Raw genomic sequence first — 23,892 nt, forward strand, 5'->3', positions numbered from 1 at the left:
GGACATTCTACTCATGTAAAAACACGCTGATTCCCGGACCATCTGTGGGCCAGATTTAGAAGGCAATTGGGCCAGATCCACCCCTCCAGTCCTTAGTTTGCCTACCCATGGTCTGGGATAATGGGAGTTGTACCCCAACAATAGGTTGTGGGCCATGGATTTCCCAATCTCTGGTGTGGTTACTAATAGACTGGATAGGGAAAAAACAGCCTTGAGTTCAATATAGTCAAGAATTATGGTAATTCTAGGATCCTTAGACTTAGGAGACATAATTTTGATCTATGAGGTCTTTTCTTCCTATGGAGCATCAGGTGATCTGGGTTTTGGTGCAGTATATGGAAGGCTGTGTGGCAGCAGTAGCTCCAAGCGTCTTTTGCCAATTATACATCATCTTACATCTTCAACCTTTACTACAAGACGAGGATCTGGCCACTGTTGTCCATGCATCTGTAACCTCAGTAATAGACTACTGTGATACAGTGGTACCTTGGTTTATGAACTTAATCTATTCCGGGAATCCGTCCTTAAACCAAAAGCGTTCTTAAACCAAGGTGCGCTTTCCCTAATGAGGCCTCCTGCTGCCAGTGCCCTTCCACCATTCAGCTTCCGTTCTTAGACCGAGGTAAAGTTCACAAACCGGGACACTGCTTCCTGTTTTGCGGAGTTTGTAAACTGAATAGTTCGTAAATAGGGCTGTTCTTAAACCGAGGTACCACTGTTTATGTTATGTCAGGCTGTCCTTCAAGAGTGGTCAGAAACTGCAATAAGTGAAGAATGAAGCAATCTGTCTCTTGATGTGAATCAACAGCTGTGAATCAATCAGATCTATTTTCAAGTCATGTTGACTTCCTATGAGCTTCTGCACTCAATTTAACTCTTTGAAGCCTTAAACCAGCCTAATGCTTGCACAGCTTAGTGCTGACTTCTCCATAGAGGGACCCCCTGCTTGTTTCAGATTCAGCCAATGAGTTTTTGTAAGTTTAGCAAAAGCAGGAAGCACAACTTTATCTATCATGCTCCCTGTTCTATGATCCCCTCTGACGGGCTCTGGCATTACAGAGTTTCTGTAGGCAAATTAAAACCTACTTAACCAAACAAGCTTTTGGTGATAGAGCAACATTTGCATACATTTTATTGAGAAAAACTGCTTTGGTTTTCTATTAAGAGAGACCATGCTATGAAATTTAACCCAACAGATAGACAAGGGGGTCGGGGGGCGGGGGGGGGGGGGCAGAAGACAGCTGCCTCTTATCCAGAGGATGATATCACAAACAGGAAGAATTTCTTTTATTTATCATTTTTCTATTAATCCCACTGATGTGATAGCAAGGGCATTTTTATTTCAGCATCTGCAAGGAAAAAAATTAGGACATGATCCAATGGATTTCACCAGGAAAGTTAAGCACGGGCTTCATTGTCTTCCACTGTGATCAACTGAACTTAACAGTGCTTAACTTTGGCAGAATTGTGTTCTTTATATATTTTGCTTCCCCACAACTTATCATGAAGCTTGTAGCACCAGTTAATCGACACCCATGAAGCAATGCCAATCACAACTCCGTGTCAACATTTTAGAAAGAGATTTCTGGCATTGTAAGCAAATTTGCCAATGGAAACGTTTAGAATTTCAGATTGCAGTAGGGTACCGGCAAACAAAAATTCTCAGTAAGAACGAAAGAATTGTGGAAGATTAAATTAGAAGGGAGGGAGAACATTGTGCCTGCAATGAAGTTACTCTACCCAATTTGGCTGTGTTAAATTGTCATTTGACACAAACATTTTAGCAAGTCAAAAAGGACTAGTATTTGCAATATTGTGTCTACTGCTGTCTTTTTGCTTTTGCAGCTCAGACCAATGCATTTTTACTTCGAAGTAGGGATGGAGGAAGTGGGACGCGGGTGGCACTGTGGTCTAAACCACAGAGCCTAGGGCTTGCTGATCAGAAGGTCGGAGGTTCGAATCCCCGCGACGGGGTGAGTTCCCATTGCTCAGTCCCTGCTCCTGCCAACCTAGCAGTTCGAAGGCACATCAAAGTGCAAGTAGAGAAAATACCTTCTCTGGCGGGAAGGTAAACAGCATTTCCGTGTGCTGCTCTGGTTCGCCAGAAGCGGCTTAGTCATGCTGGCCACATGACCCGGAAGCTGTCTGCGGACAAACGCCAGCTCCCTTGGCCTATAGAGCAAGATGAGCGCGCAACCCTAGAGTCGTCTGCAACTGGACCTAACGGTCAGGGGTACCTTTACCGTTACCTTTTAGGGATGGAAGAAAAAAATTCTAACTCACATATTTAAGCAAATCAACCTACCTTCCAGATTAATCCATGGATCAGAATGTAAATATCCTTCAGATTTCTCAGTTCTCTGAGTTTTGCTAGGTCAGCTGAAAAATGCTCAAAGAGCACATTTTAGGATTATATGTGATTAGAAAGGTGTGCATTTGAGATAGATGATGTATTTAAATATGTATCTTGTGATAATATACATGTTCAAATACATATTTATGAACTTTCAATATTTTAAAAAATCACTTTTTTTGAGAAATGGCATAAAAGAGACTTATGAACACACACGGGGAACTGACACAAATTAGTAGCAGACTGATCCATCCATCCCTACTCAAAAGTAAGCCCTAGAGGTTGCAATGAAAGCTTACTTTCAGGAATGTATGTGCAAGATGGCATCCTTAACCAGAAACATCCTACAAATGAAAGAGAGAAACAGCAGGATGAAGGTGGCACAGGGTGAAGAGCTAAAAGAGCCCACAGTCCTTCAGGTTCTCTTTGATGATTATATCTGTCACAGCATCAAACACAAACTTAACATTCTGCGTATCAGTGGCACAGGTCATGTGGGAGTAGATCTCCTTGTCCTCTTTTCTTAAATTCAGATCTAAGAATTGGTTCTTGATGTAATTTCCTGCATCTTCAAATGTGTTTGATCCTAGTCAGAGGAAGACAGAAGGAACTGTCAGTAAAATGCCATACTAATTAATTTGTTAGAAATAGCCCTTTCCCTTCCCTTGGCACACAATCTGTCGAGTTCAGCCTCCACTGACCTCTGCCCTCCTCCCCAAACAAAAAGTATGGCGTGCATGAAATCTTCAGTGCACATGTAACTGTCTCTACAATTCTCATTTACTGCATGCAAGGAATCCCTTTTTCATTCATATAGAAATGAACCATGAGTAAGATTAAAAAATTATTTCCCTTTCCCAAAACTATCCCTTTGCATTCTTTTAATCGTTATTCTTATGGGAGTCATGAAAATGCACAACTGTGTCCAGAGATGGCCCACACAGCTGGACTCACCAAGCTGGACACAGCCTAGTCTTTGGTGCTGTGGGTTAAACCACAGAGCCTAGCACTTGCCGATCAGTAGGTTGGCGGTTCGATTCCCCGCGACGGGGTGAGCTCCCGTTGCTCGGTCCCTGCTCCTGCCAACCTAGCAGTTTGAAAGCACGTCAAAGTGCAAGTAGATAAATAGGTACCACTCTGGCGGGAAGGTAACAGCGTTTCCATCCGCTGCTCTGGTTCGCCAGAAGCAGCTTAGTCATGCTGGCCACATGACCCGGAAGCTGTCTGCCGGCTCCCTCGGCCAGTAAAGCGAGATGAGCACCACAACCCCAGAGTCGGTCACGACTGGACCTAATGGTCAGGGGTCCCTTTACCTTTACCAAGGGCTTAAGAAAGCAGTCTCAATAACATGTATCTTAATTCAGTGGTGGGAAATCATTTCAATCCGGGGACTATGTTCCTCATGAGCAGTCTTCAGAAACCAAAGAAGTGGGATGTGTAAGCCAGCACTGGCTCACCTGTGGCCCTCCAGATGTTGCTGGACTGCAACTCCCATCATCCCTAATTATTGCCCCTGCTGGCTGGAACCGATGAGAGTTCAACAACATCTGGAGGGCCACAGGTTCTAAACTTACCATCATATTCTGGAAAGCAGACACTGAGATGAACTTTCAATATTTTTTCTTGGAAGAGATCCTTCTTATTTAGGAAGAGCACAATAGAAGTGGTTGCAAAGTACTTGTGGTTACAGATGCTGTTGAACAGGTGAAGACTCTCGTGCATTCGGTTCTGTAAAAGGCGGGGAAATGTGGCTATTAGGCCCCATTACCTGGTGACATGCAAAGTCCAATGTTCTTTTTTAATCAACGAAATAGGAATTCAGTGGGTTGTGGTTATCAGAGCAGAGAATGTGAATAATGTTCTTAAGGAACCATGCAAGGTTACCTTAAATGCTTTCCACAAATTGCAACTCCCTTGTCCCGCCTGCCCCCCACATTTGCTGTTCTGACTCACCACTTCTTCATCTTCCACCAGGACCATGTCATAAGCACTTAAAGCTGCACAGAATATTATGCAAGTAACTCCTTCAAAGCAATGAATCCACTTTTTCCTCTCAGATCTTTGTCCTCCCACATCAAACATCCTAGGAAATGAAACAAAGATAAACATGTACGTCCATTCACTGCATCTCTGACACTAGTTATGTTGGGCATGTGGGGTGTGTGTGTCAGGATTCTTTCATCACTACAAGTCTCAGAGATTTGCTGTGTGGTGTCTGCATGAGAAGTATTGTATACAGTGGTACCTCAGGTTACAGATGCTTCAGGTTACACGCTTCAGGTTACAGACTCCGCTAGCCCAGAAATAGTACCTCGGGTTAAGAACTTTGCTTCAGGATGAGAACAGAAATCGTGCTCCGGCGGCGTGGCAGCAGCGGGAGGCCCCATTAGCTAAAGTGGTGCTTCAGGTTAAGAACTGTTTCAGGTTAAGAATGGACCTCCAGAACGAATTAAGTTCTTAACCCGAGGTACCACTGTACACAGTGAGCCAAGAAATCCTTCTATCTCGAATATGGGACTCCTGATCACAAATCATCTATGTGAAGTGCTATTGAAACTCAAATGTGGAGCTTTTGTCAAACCAATCCATGCCTCTTGCATGGCAGTTTGTTGTTTCTTTGCTATTTGCTTGCCTAGATTTGTAAATAGCATGCAAAGCATTTCACAAATATTTATTTGCTTCCACCTCCAACAAGAACCACTTTTCAAATATTAGAATTGGAAATGATACGTTCTGCATGAAATCCAACATGCCTCTCACACAGCATGATGGATACAGCAGGCAAAACAGTTTGCTCCATGGAGCTTACCAGGCAAAAATCAGAGGGGATGGGAGGGAATGGATTTGCACATGACACCAGGCTGCACAGGTGTACATAAACAGTTGCAAGTTATGGACAAGTACAGAGGTAAGACTGGGACGAAATGAGCTAGGTGCAAGCCTGCAGTTCCAATAATGGTTTGAGTTTCTCCTGAGCACGGGCTTTTAAATTGTTCCCTACCACAAATAAGCTAACTGAGACTGCTCTGCATGTGAGCTGTTTATGTGCAGCATCTTAGTTCATGAATTGGGCAGTTTCCACCATGTTACATCAAATCCTACCAGCTAAATCCTCCAGCAGTTTGGAGGAAAATCACCTATCTGCATCTTGAACTGATCCACATGACTGGCCCGATGTAAAGTAATCTGCGCAGCTCAACCATAATATGTAAAGCAGCTGAGAAGAGAACAGCCGGAGATTCAGAGACTTTCCGAATTCAGTAGCCCATGTGCCACAACCCACAATTTTAATTCTATTACTATTCCCCCCCCCCCCGCCAACATCATGGAAGCTGACTGTGTACAGCTGTAAAGTTTCCATAGGTGGAATAGAGAGAGAGCATTTACAAAATGAATACAGCTGGGGAAACTGCAAGATTTCCTGGTAGAACATTGGATGTGGGAGGCTCAGATTGCTGGCTGTGACCATAGCCATACCAAAGCCTCCAACTGCCCTTTAAGCTGTTTAAAATGTCAGAAATCCAGCAGCCTGAATCAGGTAGACTGCTTTGGCCTCTAATCTCAAACCACATGCATATCTATCATACTTAGGAAGAAACACGGAAGAACAGCTGTCATACCTAAAGTGCAAATCTTTGAATGAAAACTGTGTCTCAATAATTCCTGTTGTCTTTACTCGTGAGCGAAGGACATCTTGCTCGTTTGGGACATAGCCAGGAGCTGTTATCCTCTCCAGATCATTGAGATAGCTACAGAATCAGAAAGAGAGAGAGAGAGAGAGAGACAAAGCATTGCAGGCTCCATCTTCCTGCAAGGTGGAAACAGGGACACTCTTGTGCATGAGGAGGTGAGGTTAGGGCAGCATCTGGAAGTCCAACGCCATGGCTTGGGGGATAAGGGTAGGCCAATACAAGTCAGCCATAAATAGGGCACAAGCAGAAAGAAGAAACCAAATCTGCATGCAACTGGATGGTTCTACATGACAAAAGTTTTGGGGAAAGTCACGTATAGAAAATACACATTCATGCCAGGGGTATGTAATAGTGCCAGGATCCACCTTGCATCTGTGCATTAAAAAAAAATCCGATCTGTTTCTGAGTTACTGGCCCATCTGCACTCTCCATTTAAAACAGTGCCATGCCACTTTAAATGGTGATAGCTTCCCCCAAAGCATCCTGGGCAATGTGGTTTGTTAATGGTGCTGAAAGTTGTTAGGAGACTTCTCTTCCCCTCAGAGCTACAATTCTCAGAAAGGTTTAACAATCAGTTGCAAAGTCATGTCAAAAATATATTTTTTTTTACTGCTTTTTATTCTTTGTTTTTCATATCCCTTCTCACATTGCCTCCTCCTCCTCCTCATTATTATTTAATTCAATTCTGCAGTTTATTTACTGTGTTCAGTATTCACTGGCTTGTATCAAACCTGGTCATTCCCAAGGAGAATAGACTTCCATCCAGGCAAGAAGACTCTACCTTCCTCTCCTTCCCTCTGCCGTCCCCTGTGCACTCCCAAGTGTGGAGGGTTGGGGGATTCTCTGGAGAAGATTTTGGGAGACGTGCAGGGGGCTGCAAGGGGGAGGAGCAAAGTGAAGCCCCACTGTGTGAGCAGAAGTCTTCTCATGCAATTTGGATTCAACTCACAACATTGGTATTTCAGCATGGGCTCGTGCTGTATGCCTTTTGGCCTGTATGAATGTTTGCAGCTGTAAAGGCCTTTGGCCATAAGCAATAAAAAAATTGACCTGCAAAATAGTAGCATTAACCATAATGGAAATGGTCTCAAAGATACAGAGATACATGTATTCAGTAACACACACACACACACACAGAGAGAGAGAGAGAGAGAGAGAAGGAGGGAGGGAGAGAGGTTATAGGTACAATTTGATTTGTGATTCCTGCGCTAGGTGTCATCTTTAGCTGCCTGCCACAGGCACATACAATGTGAGGAAGATGAAGACAGAGGAGGAGTTGTTGAAGGAAAGAAGAGTGCAGTTGATAACTGAAAACTGGGATGTTTGGAGGGTGGTTTACAAGGCTCTACTGGAGAAGAGGATAATTATTTGTGTAATTCTGTTGTGTTTATGCTAGTTTAATAGCATCATAACAATTGCTTAATACCATAAATACAGAGCCAGCACCCTGAAGGCAGAATCAATTACGTAAGTTCTAAGCATATTGTGAAAAGCAACAGGCATTAAACATACACACACACACACACACACACACACACACGGTTTAGGATTACAGAATTCAGTTGTAAACTGGCCCCTTACTAGGCAGCTGAGTCATTGAGTTGGTACTCTGATGCTCTTTCAAAGCAGGCCTGAATCCCTGAATCCTTCCACAAACGTTTGATGATCCCAGCTAGTTCAGAAGACATGGTGCCATCTTCCATGGAATCTGCAATTGCCAAAAGCTGCCTTTCATCTTCCTGAAACGAGATTTCTGTGAATCAGGCTTGACCATTGGGGCTGATACTTTATTTTTTAAGTAATGAAAAATGATCTACCATGTTATGAATATGGGGAGGTGGGGAGAGGGAAGCAGGAAGCAAAAGGGCAGGGAGAAAAGTTAAATATCCAACACATTTATCAGGTTCTTCATCAGGGAATTTCAAATGCAGAAGCTCATTTTTTGCTTTTGTTATCTTTAGAGATAAGAAGATATCCTTGTGGTTTTGTTGTTGTTCTGGGCCACAGCGCTATCTCTTGCTTCCGTTGGTCTTCTCAGGTTCAGAAGAGCAGCAGGGAGGATAAATAAGGGGTCACAGAAAAACAGTGGTCTATATATGGCTCTGGGCCATAGCCCACCCTGGTGCCTAGCATACATCTTGGCATACATAAACTTATAAGAACATAACAGGCCAGCTGGATTGTGCCAAAGGTCTATTTAGTTCAGCATCCTGTTCTCACAGCAGGTGCCCATGGGAAGCCTGCCATCTCCCCCCCCCCCTTGTGATTCCAGGCGGCTGGTGTTCAGAGGATGCTGCCACCATCAGTGAAGGTTGAGTATAGTCATCAGGCCTTGTAGTCACTGGTAGTCCAGACCTCCACGGATTTGTCTAATTCTCTTTTAAAGCCATCCAAGCTGGCAGTCAACACAACATCTTGTCAGCCTTATTCATGACTGCTGTGAACCTCTGTTCCTCAGTTGTTTTGAAGAAAGGTCATGGCAATTACCAGGTTTGCTTAATGCCACCCTTAACAGTTCTGCATCTAAATCTATGAGGTCACTAAAAGTACTCTGTCACCTTGTGACTGCAAGCAACAATCCTTTCTTAGCATTGTTTTTTTTTGTTTTTTTTTTGTACAGCTCTGACTCATTATCTGAATGGTTTATGGGTCTTTCAGATTAAACTGACAGCCATAGCCGAATGTGAATAATTGAAATTACCGCATTTTTTGCTCTATAAGACGCACCAGACCACAAGACGCACCTAGTTTTTGGAGGAGGAAAACAAGAAAAAAATATATTCTGGATTTCAGAAGCCAGAACAGCAAGAGGGATCGCTACACAGTGAAAGCAGCAAGCGCTCTTGCTGTTCTGGCTTCTTGGATAGCTGCACAGCCTGCATTCGCTCCATAAGATGCACACACATTTCCCCTTACTTTTTAGGAGGGAAAAAGTGAGTCTTATAGAGCAAAAAATACGATATGTTCAAAACAGTGTTCAAAAGGATAAGGAAATCTCTCATTGATGTCTTATCTCTGCTGCAATAATATGAGGTCTGTTCAAAGCCACAACTTCTTCACATTTTCATTTGAAGGAGTTGGGTCATGTCTGCCCATGTCTAACCCTAACTCTTGTATATTGCATAAGAATAAAGGTCTGCACAAGGACTATGACATCCTTTGCTCTCATATACAGAAATATATACATATGAGAATGAAGGTTTTTTCAGAGCAATGGTCACTTGGCGACCCTGAGGCTGTTACTGTCTGGGCAGAATGTCTCAGGCAAGCTTGTGAATGGGAGAATGTGCTTGAATGGCTGGATGAGGGCCAATAAACAGAAACGGACCTTATTCAACAGAATGGCAGCTGCGCTTCCCAGAGGTGAATTGAATTATGGCACTGCTGTGAAAGACCAAAAAATGAAAAGAAAAGAAAAAAGAAAAGTTTGTGCAGGAGGAGAGCAAGGCTGCAATCTTCCCATGTTAGAGCATCTTGAGGTTCTGATGTGAGAATTCAAAACTGGTGTCCTGGGGTGACACTGGTTCAGAGACAAAATAATACTAGTTGAGAGAGACATTATACTCACTTTGCTTTCTGAGTTCCCATATTCAATTCCTAATGTGGACATTGCCTTGACAATGGCCAGAATGGATTGTAGCATATTGCTGTAAACCACAGATCTATACTCTCTGCATTCCTGATCTGTATAGCCATCTTTATGGATGATCCTAGGAAGCAAAGAAGGAGACAAATCTCACAATAATCTAAAATAAGAAGAGAGTGAGAGGGCAGGATTCTGAGAACTGGAACTGGGGAGAGACTGGCAGTCATAGACATGGCTGCATAATCAGATTTGAATGTCCCATTATCTAAGGAATAGCCTTCCAGATGTTGTTGGCCTACAAATCTCACCATCTCCAACCATTGGTCATGCTGGCTGTGGCAGATGCAAGTTGTATTCGATCAACATCTGGAGGGCACCGCATTGGCTACCCCTGCTCTAAGCAATGACATCTGGCACACCTGTCACTGGGGAGGAACACGAGCCCTGCCCATGCTTAAAGTCAGCAGGACCAGGGCTTGCTTTCTGGAGGTACTCAGGGGTACCCAGTACTGGCACCTTTTTCCCTAGAAGAAAAGTGCTGAGCAGAACCACATCATCCAGCCCCAGCCCTGATACCCACTGGTGGAGAAAGAGGAGCGCAGGGGAGCGCACCTCCCCTGGCAGCGCGATCCCAGTCGGGTGCCGTCGCGGCTGCCCCCCGCCTGCCCTGGGTGCCACGCCCCCACAGGTGGCATGCCACGGCCCCAGGACGTATGCCAGCCCCGCCCCTGCCTGTTCTCCGCTCCCCGGTGCCAGAGCATGAAGCTCCGCCACTGCTGATACCTGCACACTTCCTGGCCCTGTGCCACTCCTTTTAAAAAATAATCCAAGGGAAGGATGTACTCATATGCACATTTCCATGTGCTTTAATGAGAACAAGCATTACAGTGTTCAGATGTGAACTAATATGCCATTGAACACATCGGAAAGTCCTGCCAGTGTAAGAAAAAGGCATATTTGTTTTTGTTGATAAATACATTGAGCAGTGAATATGACTTTCAATGGCAGGAAAATAACTGCAAAGCTTTTAGGAAAGGGTGTGGTGTGTGTGCTTATGTGTTTGTGTATGTGGCGCCTTTCCCCTCCACCCTGATACCTATTTTAGCTGTCCCTCTGTCTTTAAACTGGCATCCTTGGCTTCAGATAGAAGAGGCCAAGCACATATTGATATATTGGGTAAAACATCAGGTTAGTGAATGAGGTATAAAGGATTGCTTTTTTACATCCCCATGTACAGTATCTGTTAGGGTTAGATTGTCAAGTTTGATTTGTTTGATCGCTCCCCCACCTCATGCCCTTTGGCATTGTGCTTCACGTAGCACTTTGTGCTACCCAATGTGACATGAATATTGATGCACCTACTTCATTTGTTTCACAATAGTGCTCTTCCCTGATTCTCCAGCTCCTGCAGACAAAGAACATGCACATATTGGTCACATTTAAAGTTGTTAAAAAGGAGCCAAGTGGGAAAACAAGACAAAGAAAGTAAGTGATGGAGGAAAAAAGCACATAAAAATATGCAAAAGTGGTGGGTTTGTTTGCTTGTTTTTTTAAAATAAAAAAACACTTCTACTTGGAAAAGAGGCATTCTGTTTCACCAGCACATGTTGGTCCAACAAAGGCTTTTGTGTGTGTCCCTCAAGCAGTGCGTGTGCTTTAGCCAAATGGGCAACTTGCGCTAGCCATGGTTTGGGGACATTTGTTTATGGACCAGGGTATTTAGCAAACCCTAGAGGAGTATGGGTTGCCTCTAGAAACATGCTGATTTGTAGCTACAACACATTTAGCTACTCCAAACAAAAGCACTCAGTTTATGGAAGCCACTGTGAGCATATCAAGCTCTGATAAGCATCAAATAAAAGTGTTTGATCTTACAGGGCGAATGTATGGGGAAAGTGCAGACCTGCTGGACCAGAAATCTAAGCGTCTTTATTTTACTACTCCCTAGATTTCTTCTGATATGATTGTGGGGGTGGATGTAGATAAGGATCAAATGGAAAGGCTTTCACTGCACTGTCAGATCGATTCCCCCCCCCCAAAAAAAACCCACTTTAATATTAGTGATATATATATATTTATATGTTGCAGTAGCTGAAAAGACAGCCATAAGCAGTCAAAACAGAGAATGATTGGGCAGAGAAACCATTGCAACGGCAGTTTTATGGAGCTGAAGAATCAAAAAGCACGGCAACGATTTCTCATTTTGTTCAACCTAAATTGTCACATATTATGAGCCAGAAATCTCAGATAATCACATCTAAACATTTTCCACCATAGACTCCCCAAGTCTTTAGACATATGTGGCAATCCAGGTTTAAGGATTTCATTCTAAGTACAGATTTCTTTCTTTAAAAAAATAAATAAATCTGACATTAATGCAAAATCTTGAGCACATTTTTATTTAGCATATGTATTAAGAGATCTCTTGACCTTACTCACAGAACTGCAGTGGAAAAGAGGAAATTCCTTCTGTTCTAGTTTAGGAATGTCAGAGTAGTCCGAAAAATACCCTCCAGATATTGATGAACTTCAAGCCCCATCAGCTCCAACCATGATGGCGAAAGGTGAGGGAAGATGGGAGTTGTAGTCCAACAACATCTGGAGGGTACCATGACAGTACCTTCCAGTACTACAGTACATTGTCTCCCCTATTATTTCCTGTTTAGATGGTCTCCTTGGGAGACATCTCATGTTTCAAAAGTCAGGATAAAGAGGTGCATCTTCAGCATTTGAGGAAAACTAGTTCCACAACTTAGGGGTTGCCACAAAGAATGCCCTTTCCCAAGTCACCCCCCCCCCCAAGTTTATAAGGCAGTGGGACTACCAGGAGGACCTCTTCTGCTGATATTAAACTGTAGGGAAGGAGATGGTCTTTCAGATATTGGGGCCTAAATGCTTTAGGGCTTTAAACACTAGGGTAGTGCTAAGGGCCCAGAAATGAACTGGCAGCCATGTAATTTTTAAATTTGGAGACAGAGGACATCTAGGTGGAATGCCAGCCAATCTGGAAGTTACCAGAGCATGGAGTACAGCTGCGAAGTCATTTCTGTTCAAAAGAGACCACAGCTGGCAAACCAACCAGAGCTGGAAAAAGGCACTCCCAGTCACCAGGGCTATCCCCAAGCTACTGACCTGCTCCTTCAGGTGCAATCCTAATCCAGAACAGGCTGCCTCTCCACCTCCTGGACTAGAAAACTAACCCTTACACTTTTGTCTTTTAGGATTCCATTTCAGTTTATTGCCCCAAGTCCAGCTCATCACCACATCTTAGAAATGGTCTAACAGCTTAGCCACCTCCTTCAATTCAGATGGAACAGAGAGATTGAGCGGGGTGTCGTCTGCTTATTGATGACCATTCACTCTCAATCTCTCGCTGATAGATCTCAGTTTATGGCACTCTGTAAAGCACCATGAAATTGATGCTGCCAGTGTTTTCACTTACAACCACAAACTTAGGACTCACCTGCACATACAGGTACTTTATGGGTTGTTAGTCATGATGAAATTAAGTCCATTGATTTCATTGGGTCTACTCTGAGTATGAGTTAGTCAGATACAATCCAGTGTTTCATCACTTATTAATTTCTGGCAGAATTGCCTCCACCGGAAATGGCTGAATGAGATGCAATATGGGAGTTCTGTAGGTGGTGTTCATCCACACTGCTGCTTTCAAACACAGCAAGCCATCACTCAAGGACTGCAGCATGTATGTGAGACCTCACTCTTAGTGGAAGGGACCCAGGCTCAGGACCCACTTAGTTTAAAGTTGTAGGGAAAGGAGACTGGGGTGGATGACCTCCAAAACGTTTTCAGCCCTGCATCCTCATTAGTTAGAATGGAACAGTCTCAAAAAATATTGTTGAAAACAGATTTCAGCAACTTAGCAACAGTCAGCTGTGAGTGATGAAGGGACAAATGATCCATGTTACAAAAATGTATGTAACAAAGAAACGGTATTATTTCTTTTTAAATGAAAAACCTTTTGGAGGCTGAGATTTTGAGCTGGGGGAAAGTCAAGTGATGCTTAACCCTTTCCCTGCCAGCCCATTCCATCTCTCCAGCTTTATTTCCTCGCCATGAGTTCCAGGCATGTGTTTACAGGAGTGAGCATATTTATGATCCGGTGGCGGTGATGGTGAGAGCAGCTTGAGGGGTGAAAGGGAGGCACTGAGTAGAAAAATGGCTTCACTCCAAATATGAGGCTGCTGAGGTTACCTTTTATTTATTCATTCATTTTAAAAGGCTGAGCTTCATGATATGAATTTGCATGTAATATGTAGCTTGCCCTACCTCAAGCAAATGAATCATGACAAATGACCAAATATAGGGAAAGTGATCCCTAAAACCCACGATATAAGAGAGAGAGAGAAACACAAGCAGCAGGTTCCATGATTATGCAAAGTTCCTGCCTGCCAAGTTTGTATAAATAATGACAACTTTGTCAAAAAAAGTTTTGCATCTGGGACTTGCAAATTCAGAATTGCTCCCTGCTATTTCCCAAATGCATTTCTGAATAAACACAAATGCCATTAGGCACAATGTTTTTACTGTGGAGCAGAAAGAGCACATGAGCATCATATACATGCAAAGTACAGGGAAGGCTGAAGAATCACAGCAAAAATTATAAGCAAATGAAGCCCTTTCCTGGGCATCTGAATAGCAACGCTAAACTACAGTAAGTCTTATGTTGGTAATTCCCAGGTTGTGTGTCGAAGCTCTTGAATGTGCTATGAGATTGTGTGCACAGGTGCCATGAGCCCCAAAGGGCATCAAATGCTGTGTCTGCAGCAATAAAGGACACACTGACACTTGTTTTGGTTCAAATCAGGCTACAGTTTTAACAATTACAGATGGAGGTTTGCTTGGCTGAGGAACTTGGGTATCTCCCATATCATCCAACCCACCTGCCAGAAGATTTCTTGGGGTCAATCCTGGGATGAGGTTAGCCTATGACATACATCAGGTAGGTGCAATCTTGACTGGATCACCTCGCTAGCAAATGCTATGGGCCTCAGCCTCGCCTGGGCATTTGGACAGATGTACCTCTCCTAGGATTCTTTTAGCAGGATACCCTACAACCTGGAGGGGTGGCAGAGGTATACAAGCTCCGCTCCTTCCTCGGCTAAGGATCATACCCAATGCCTACCCTGCCAAAGTTGTGACAATTGCGATGAGGGAGGCAAAACCTGCAGAATGAGGCAATAAGTCTGTGGGCGGGGGGGGGGGGAATCCTCCCTGGCTCCAAAATATGGTGGCTGAAGAATATCAAGGTTGTAGCAAAAGACCGCCCTTTGAGGAGAGGGTGCAATACAAGCAAAGAAGGAAAGGTGTGGGTGGGAGATCACATGACAACTGTGGCACTGAGGAGAGGAGGCAGGTTGAATTTAAGCCAAATTTTAGTTGAATTTAAGCAGACCTGAGTGAAGACTCTGACTCTGGACCAATCAGGTCCGCTCCCCAGAAGCCCATCTCCAGGCCTGCCTATGATTGGCCAAATTCAGGCAGGCAAAAAAAATTGAATTCCCAATGGCCAATAGGAGAGGACATTATGTCTCCTGCCAGCTGCTGGGTACCATCTGCAGTGCAGAACAGGAAGTAATGGAGATAAATGGGATTCCCAGGAAATGGATTTCTACAGCATTGGAGCAATTACTGGGAAGGTTGTTTCCCAGCTGGACACACACCTTACCTCAAGGCAGGAGACTGCAGAGCAGTCCCTCCGAAGAAGAACAGTGAATGATTATGCTCATGTCACTTTTTGTGCACTTCTGGTGTGCCGATGCACTCCACATTTGTCAAACCACCACAGAGGAAGAATCTTGCTACAGCCATATGTACAATCACCTTTATTACAATTTTAATTTTGCAGAGCTCATTTGATGCACACACGTACATCCTTGAATTAAATTGGGCAAGTTATAAACGAGCTGAAAGAACTGAAGTAAAAGCAACAACGAAACAGTGGGAAATTCTCAGTGCGCAGTGGGGAAGGGCCACAGCTTAGTGTGGGTGGAATGTGGCCTAGAGTGCAAGGGGAAGATTCACCTCTGGCACTCTGCCCACATTTGCCTCTGGCTCCACCCACTTTTGCCTTGGTCTCTGTCCACCTTTGGGAAAGTGGCCCCCAAGGGTTCTCTATGAGAGAATGTGGTTCTCTACCCCTGTTTTAGCTGTAGGGATTAGAAAACAAACAAACCCCATTTTGTAGGAGGGTTTAAAAATGATGTTGCAACCTGGAATGGTAGAGTCTGGATTCTACCACCTGATTCTGCTGCACCTGTCAACCAAACTTCAGGTTGTGATAAGGAAGCAGCTGTCTGTCCTGTAAAATTTAGGGAACCATAAAATGACAGCTGTATAGTTCCTCCTTATCTTTTGCTCCAGAAGTTCAGGATGGAATCACTCCACTTTTTTTATGGCAATAAATATTCCACAGGCAAATTCCCCTTTCCACTGACAGGCGTCATTTTGGTGTGATGAAAAGGGTCTGTGTGAGCTGCCTGAAAGAAACATCAAATGTCAAGCTCCCATGTGGTAGCTGTGATAATTCTATTCAAATCCCTGGGGTGCGATTCCATCCTCCGAGTCATGTCTACCATAGACAATGGATTGCTGGCGAATTAGACTCCCTAAATTTTGCAGGAAAAAACCCCCAACCTATCTGAAGTAAAATAAAAAATAAAAAAATGCTAATGACAGAAATTAATACAGCTACAAATGACCCCTTTCATAAATTCAGAACTAGAAGCAATATAAACAGTGTACTGTTTTCCTTACGTATACCAGGACTCTTAGTCAATAGTCATTGATCTTTTCTCCCTGGTGCTTTATTGCTGCTACAGGAACAATACTGACATCTGGTCCTTAATACGGTGGTAAAATAAGACATGGGAGTGTGGTAATCATCCTTCTGCATTAAGCTCAGGATAATCCTTGTGAAACTATTGCAGAATAAATTGGCTTTGAGATCATTCCTAGCAAGCAATATTGAAAACTGAGTATGAATTCTTTGGTGTCCACCCACCACAAAGTAAAAAAATACAGGAGAAAAAAATCAGAAGCAACCACAAATTGTCTAAAGGAAATATAATTACCATCTACAAAGTGTCCCAGAGCTACCCCTAAATCTGGAGGTTCTTACTCTGGCAAAAAATGGAAGAAATTTCACAGGACGCAAGAAGAGTTTCAATAGCCCAACAAACCCATTTTTCTCTGGCACAGAATACACACCTCTCCCATCCCACCAAGGTTCACATAAAGCAAACATTTCAAGGCAAATCTGATTGGGAATTCTAAAGAAGCCAAAGGTCTAAGACTAGTGAAATTTACAACAAGGTTTCCACACATCCTTAGTGCTGCATCCTTAGTATATGGGCATAAAAGTACCAAACCCTTGCTTGGAAATATGCACTCTTTAAGAAGAAATAGCAATAAGATAATCAGAGTGAAATGCAGCAAAAAAATGAAAAAAATAATGACCCCAGATCAGCTGAAGTTACTGAAACATCAACAAACACTACTCTGATCCACATGTGGCACTCCCATTCATTTCCATGGAGCTCCAGCCTGAATGCTTCCTGGCTGAACATGCCTATAAAGATTTTCAGGATTGCAGTTAGCAACTTTTGAGCAAAATATTTTGAGCTGAAGATTTTTTAAGCTGCAGGCAGAACGTGCATTTCCCCTCACTATATCATCTGTTAAGTGTTTGATTCAACAAACTGTAACAGCTTTGTAAAACTATAAAACTAACCAGTAGCATCTGGTGCTTTTTTAAATTATTATTAATCAGAGAAACCATTAAAAACATTTACAAGTGCTAGCTTTTAACTTTTTAGAATGTATTTTAGGTGATATGCTATATATTCCCCCCAAAAGCAGACAGTTTTACTATCAGATAATTATCCAGACAGTATACTGTTCACAATTTGTTCTATTCACAAATTCACATTTTCAGACCTGTGCACACAGGAAACCATATAAATCAACAGCCACAATTTGGCTAACATGATCTGCAAGCAAGTCTCTTTAGATTTATTGAAACTGTTTATTTTCCTGTGTGCACATTCTTTTCCTGATTTATCTCATATCAAGGCTACAGGGGCCGTCCACTCTGAACGTTCTCCGGAACTGAACTCTGTGGCCCTGTCCCCAGAATCATCCATGCACTATCATGTGCTCAGCCCATTGTGATGCAGGAGGAAATGCACATTTATACCACAAGCGGTTTTTTGGTTTTTTTAAATAGACATCTTCCATGTCAAGGATGCTATTCAACTCAGTTTCACCCTAAGTCAGCACATGACTAAGTTAAGGACAATTAATTTCAGTGGGTGTACTCTGAGTAAAACCTAGTTGAATGCCACCCCCAGTGTCACACTCGCTGATATGGATTGTGCATCCACGTCCATTCTGCACATGCAGATCCAACAAGGGAGCGCACCTGTGAAGGCTGCATCCACACAAATACCTCCATTGTTGGTCTGAGTGACTGGATCATCTCCAGGCTGATGAGTGGCTTGTGACTTGCAGCCAATATCTGAAAACAAAAACCACTCATTTCCAGTTCTATCAGTCTCTATCATTCGATTTCATGATTAAAATAAGTGGCATGCCCAAAGTAGGAGCTCAGAACACTTCTGACTGTCAAACAACATCTCCCATTCATGCAAAGGTTAATGTAGCCGTTTCATGAATGAAATGACACATATTTACCCAACAAGAGCAACTTGACTGTCCTGGCATCTCTCACGGCATCTTCTTGGAGTCTTTTTTCAAGTTCCCGTGACCTTTTGGCTGATTCTTTAGACTCAGAGCTGACTCCACTGCCCATAACTGTGGAGCTAAATTATTAGCTTATTGTCCAAGCAAGCTGGTGATGTCTAATCACAAGGAGCCTAGCGCAGAAGAGTTACAATGGAGCTTAGTTTTTTCCTAGTCAGCCTTCTTTCTGGCTGCCTTCACTCCAAAGAGCGGCTTCTGGTCTGTCACATGTCTCAGAGGACAGGACAGAAGGGATTTTGTAGATGCCTATGAAGTCAGCTTGCTATGATGTCAGACATGTAAATGTACCACAATGCTGCTTTACCTTTGGAAAAGCATGTGTAAAAAGCACAGCAACGAATGCAATGACTCGGTGTTTGAGTGACACCAGCGGGGCTTGCAGGGCAGAGCAATTTCCTAGGGGAGGGGGGAAATATGGTGCAACCAAAGTAAAGCAGTATTTTTTATTCCCATTGAGCAAAACAGTTAGGCACATGCTTAACAGAATGAGAAAATCAGGGACCATGTCAGATGCTTCTGTTGCTGCTGATTTATCTAAGGGCAGCTTATAACATTAAAACACAGAAGTTTTAAACAACTTACATGAAGCTGAAGAACATGTAGCTGAATGTGTTCACCTCCATGCCTTTTTATCCTTGCCCTCCCTTTTTGGCTTTATAACCCCCACATTTTTGCTTTTTATTCAGCCGCGTTTTTATTCCATGACACAGAAGGCTTACCTTTTCCAAATGTACTCTTCACAACCACCCCGTGAGGCAGGTTTGACTGAGCAGGAATAATATCTGGCTGAAAATCGCCCCAATGCAATTCATAACTGAGCTGAGATTTGAACCTGGGCCCCCCTACCGAAGTCGAACGCTAGAGCTACTGCACCATACTGGTTCTTTATTGTAAGCTCTTTGGGGCAGGGATTTGTGTTTTGGGGAATTTAATGTCATATACATACTTGGATGGTTCACTAATGACAACAACAACTGTCAGACCACAGAAGTCAGTGGGACCTTTAAAGTGATTGGAGTGTCCCTTTGTCTGGTTGTGTCCTTTGCTATTGAGGGGGGAATAGCACTCTCTGTCAGCAGGTAAACCAGCTCCATTGGTGTCTCCCTGTTCAATGAGGCCAGCTCATTAAACTTCACAGTTATGGCAGAAGGCTACACAACAACAGGGTGGGAGCTCTGTCTTCCCCCAAAACTCTTCCTGCCCATGCTGCTCTGCATGCATGTGGCGAATGAGGCAGTTGTTTCTCTTGCAAATCTCATCCAGAAGGAGAAAAGGTGGTATTCATGTGGGAAAGTGACAACGTCATTGGTCCAACACCTATACTTGACGTTGTTGGCATTCCACTGTCTCAAGAAGCAATGGAGTGTGCCTCTGGGGTGAGGTCAAACCACTGGGTCAGTAGCACTGAAGTGACCTCCCTGGGGCATAAGCCTGGGCAGTGTGTTTGGGGGTCCTGGGCTGCCCAGATGACACAACCCCCCTCTCGGCCTCACTGAAGTGGTCCAAAGGAAAGCAGAGTAATCTGTTTGGCACCAGCTTGGCTGCAGGAGTTGCCAGAAGGAGGCGTACAATGCGTCTTGCATTTGTGTAGGGTTTACTCCTTAGCCTTTTCTTCTCCTGAAGATGTCCCACAAGGCAGGAGAGGTTTAGAATCAGAGTGACCCTCTTAGCCACTGCTGTCAATGGAAGGCAATATTCAGTGCACAACAAGAGCAGGAGCTGGGCCTTTGCACAGGAATGGAGACCTGGAACCCCAGCAGCATACAAGCAGCCGGCTCTGTGAGGGGCAATTGCCCATGCCTTGCCTGCCTTGCTTCCAGTCATCCTACGCCACTGAGGTTTTGCATCCTTATTTGCATTGTTTGAAAGCACAGTGCAGTGATAAGCATATCTGGGGGCTTCATTTATTTTTCAAAATTACAAACAGACCACAAGATTTGGTTTGGACCTCACTTCTTCAGAAAACAGCTAATTTGGTCTGGTGCTTCAGAAGCTGCCTGGTTTGGTTTCACTCCACATCCAAATCCTAGTTTCGAAAAGCAAAGTTTGGTGACTTCCCAATGCACTATAGGGAAATCTAGAAACAACTATACCCCTCCCCCCTTTTAGAGTGTTAGATAGACTTTGCAGGCACAGTAGCCTTTCCATCCATCCAAATGTCCGAGAAATAGGTCCAGGGTTTTTTGTTCCATGAACTGCTATACTTTTATTATTTATTATTCTTTCATTTTTGGCAGAAACTAATGAAATTTGCCTCTTTGGAGGATATGGATCCTGTCAAGTTTCAGAAAGATAACTCTAGTGATTTTTCTCACAAGGACAGCCTTTAAAGTTTGGAGATGGTTAAAAAAGGACTCACTTAATCTTCCCTATTGTTTCTTAGCAATTTGTATAGTAATATACATCCAAGAAGTGCCCCTATAGAAAAAAATAATCCTGCCAAAGAGATGAAAGGGGGCTGTGGTGGGTGCTTTAAAGTGGATTTTGGGGGTATCCCTTCTCTCCCTGTGTTTTTTGGGGGAGCGAAAGGTTTTCTGTGATGAACATGGCATTCAATGAAGAGATGCGCCGGAAGAGTAACCTGCAATATTTCAGAAAGAGGAGGGCAGGGACCAGGGAGTTAAAATGAGTGGAACAAAACAGCTTCAGGATTGTGTTCTGCTCAGCTGGCACCAAAAATCACATAAACTAAATTGCAGATTTGACAGGAGCAGAAATGTGAGCCTCTGGCACCCAGGCAGGACTGGAAAGCCCAGTGCTACCCAAACCATGAGCAGAACTAGCAAAGAGCACAAAACAGACAAGAACAAGGCTGGATTTAGACCATGTCAAAGAAGCAATTCAGTTAAACGCGTTGTAAACTCACACAGGGAAATCCAGTAGGGAAAGACGGGACTCCACAGTGCCACCTGGTGTCACAGTGTTATATCACACATAAAATGCCTATTCTTTATCAATCTAGCTGAGTCCAAAGTGATACATTGCTTCAACAACTTTGCCCCAAACTTCTGCAGTTAAAGAGCCCCAGTAAAATTATTTCCTCTGATTAGAAGTTAATCCTGTCAGTCAAAAGAGCTCCCCCCTCACCCCCCCCCCGCTACTCTCAGTCACCCTGTCACTTCACATGGCAAACTTTGGGAACAAATGTTTCTGGTTTTTTTGTAGACGTGGTGCCTGATCAGAAATGCTGGTGTATTATCTGGATACCATTTTAAAAAAACCCAACATTTATCATCTTTGAAACATGCAAATCTAAAACACCATACAACCCTGCCCCCCCAAACCCTACACAACAAATGTCATTTTGAAATGATGACTCTATTCTCTTCCATTTGCATTTGGTGGCTGGTGCACCAAAAGCCATTTTGAGCCACAGGTGCGAACTCAGTGGTTTTCACTGAAAGCAGAACACTGGAAAATCTTTCCATGGCTTCACTTTAAGCAAATTGAAATGACAGTATGGGCCTGGAGATCCTGGGATGTCATCATTTAGGATAGAGTGCCTGTGGGATGGCATGTCACAGCCCATCCCAGATAAAGAAGAAGCACACGCCTGATATTTAAGTCTATTGGCAAGAGAAACCTTTGCAGCAGCTTCCGTGGTGCTCCAGATTCACACGACGCATGCCTGCTTCTCGCCTGTGGTCCGCAGGTCTGGGCCCTATGGAGCAGTTGCAGCAACAGTGGGGCCCCTTTGCTCCTTTGGCTTATATACCCTCCTCCGATGGGCTCCTTGCCCACCCACCTGAGACGTTTCCTGCATGGAAGTCATTGCTGCTCTGCCTTTTTCAAGCCCCTCCTGGTTCCAGGAGACTGGAGCGGGGGAAGGTGGGGGATCTACTGACCCATCCGTTGCTTGAACTGTCCCTTCTTCCTCAGCTACATCCTGCGCGTCTTCCTCTGCCTTGGGCTGCCCTGACTCTCCCTCCTCCCCTGGCTCCTGCCTTGTGGGTGGTATGACTGGTCCCCTCTCCTGGGTCACTCCCCTGGTCTCCTGCCTTCGCCACATTCTTTTCAGGAGCCCTACATGGCAGATTTGGCCCAACAGCATTAGAACCTCAGCTTTCTTCAAGCCTAATTTTGGGAGAGGCGAGAGAGTGGGAATGTGTGGTTGCAGAGTGAGCATGATGCCCACAACATGCTCTCTGGTTTGCAAATGTGCCCACGAGCCCCAAGTGTTGGAAGCCCCCGAGACTGTGTTTTTCTATGTTGCTTTCTCTCAAAATACACATTTTCAAATGCATTTTGAGAGCTCATTTGGGTCAAGAACTGGGTTAGAACAGTATGTAACAAAGTTCTGATATGCACATTTGTCCAGAGTTGCCATCCTTCAATAAGTGAAAATCCGGACACATATTCCAAAAAGTGAAAACCCGAACATTTGAGCAATTTACGGCCGGACATTATTTCCGACAACTGAATCCCAGCTGTGTCCAAGAAATTCCAGGCGTATGGCAACCCTACCTTTGCCCATCAATCTGGATGAGAATTCACAAAGATTGAATTTGCCAAGCATCCTCCACAGTCCTGGATGACTTTACTGATGGCTTACCTCAGTTTAAAGCGGCTTCCTATTTTTACTGTGGCCTTACTTAAAAGAAGAGTCTTTTTTTAAAAAAAGAATTAGAGACAGTCCTGATCTCCATGAAAAACAAAGTCAGAGCTCTTTCAGGTTTACTCAGCCTTCATCCTGATTTGTTTGTACTGCAGTTATACAGCCTCACCATCACTCCCACTTTCCCAGCTCTTTTCTCACCACTTTCATCCATGTTTCGTTTCATTAGTTGGTCTGCTACACAAGTGCACCAAACCCAACTTAATTGTACAGTATAACTTAAGTCTGTCATCTGAAGATCTGATACAAAATATTGCTGTTGTGCACTAGATGGCAGGATAAACACCTGCAGATAATTGCTGCGGAAACTGACACACTGTATGCAGCCAGATCACTGACATATATGCATTTTGCAATACAAATATTATCTGAGCGAAGTGCTTTTAAATTCACTCAAAATGTTCATATTGTTTTTTGAAACAAGAACAGCAGGCAACCCACACAACTATATCTAACTTGGAATGTGGAAAACCTCCACACCATTTGGTCTGCCGTGTCTTTTCATTTGAGCCACCTGGTATCAGGTGCAGGTAGGGAGCTCTGCCCTTCCCAAGCACTGAGCACAGGGCTTGCACAGCCTTTGAGCAGTGCTGGGTGCCAGGCGTTTGGGAATGGCTGTCAATTACCTGATGCCTTGGGACACGGGTGGCGCTGTGGGTTAAACCACAGAGCCTAGGACTTGCCGATCAGAAGGTCGGCGGTTCGAATCCCCGTGATGGGGCGAGCGCCCGTTGCTCGGTCCCAGCTCCTGCCAACCTAGCAGTTCGAAAGCATGAAGTGCAAGTAGATAAATAGGTACCGCTCCGGCGGGAAGGTAAACGGCGTTTCCATGCACTGCTCTGGTTCGCCAGAAGCAGCTTAG

At 43.9% G+C, this 23,892-nt stretch overlaps 1 protein-coding gene across 9 annotated transcripts in view; it reads right to left on the minus strand.

The window, feature by feature from the left end:
• Positions 1-1,272: 1,272 nt before the first annotated feature.
• The window catches only part of LOC308486675 (guanine nucleotide-binding protein G(t) subunit alpha-3), a 55,458-nt gene continuing 32,838 nt past the window's right edge, over positions 1,273-23,892 (minus strand). For 7 of the 9 annotated variants that reach the window (XM_081023811.1, XM_081023812.1, XM_081023813.1 and 4 more), the window contains 7 exons: positions 10,994-11,036; positions 9,614-9,755; positions 7,627-7,784; positions 5,974-6,102; positions 4,307-4,436; positions 3,928-4,081; positions 1,273-2,939 (listed from right to left, as the gene is read on the minus strand). In XM_081023811.1, coding sequence (XP_080879937.1) covers positions 2,749-2,939; positions 3,928-4,081; positions 4,307-4,436; positions 5,974-6,102; positions 7,627-7,784; positions 9,614-9,755; positions 10,994-10,998 — 909 coding nt within the window. In that variant the 5' untranslated portion in view covers positions 10,999-11,036 and the 3' untranslated portion in view covers positions 1,273-2,748. Of the gene's footprint in view, positions 2,940-3,927; positions 4,082-4,306; positions 4,437-5,973; positions 6,103-7,626; positions 7,785-9,613; positions 9,756-10,993; positions 11,037-18,074; positions 18,084-18,346; positions 18,577-23,892 lie in introns of those variants that run through there. The other 2 variants (XM_081023808.1, XM_081023816.1) reach the window with 2 other exon arrangements.

The sequence above is a fragment of the Podarcis pityusensis genome (genome assembly GCF_964106645.2).
Source record: "Podarcis pityusensis genome assembly, chromosome: 10".
Lineage (NCBI taxonomy): Eukaryota > Metazoa > Chordata > Lepidosauria > Squamata > Lacertidae > Podarcis > Podarcis pityusensis.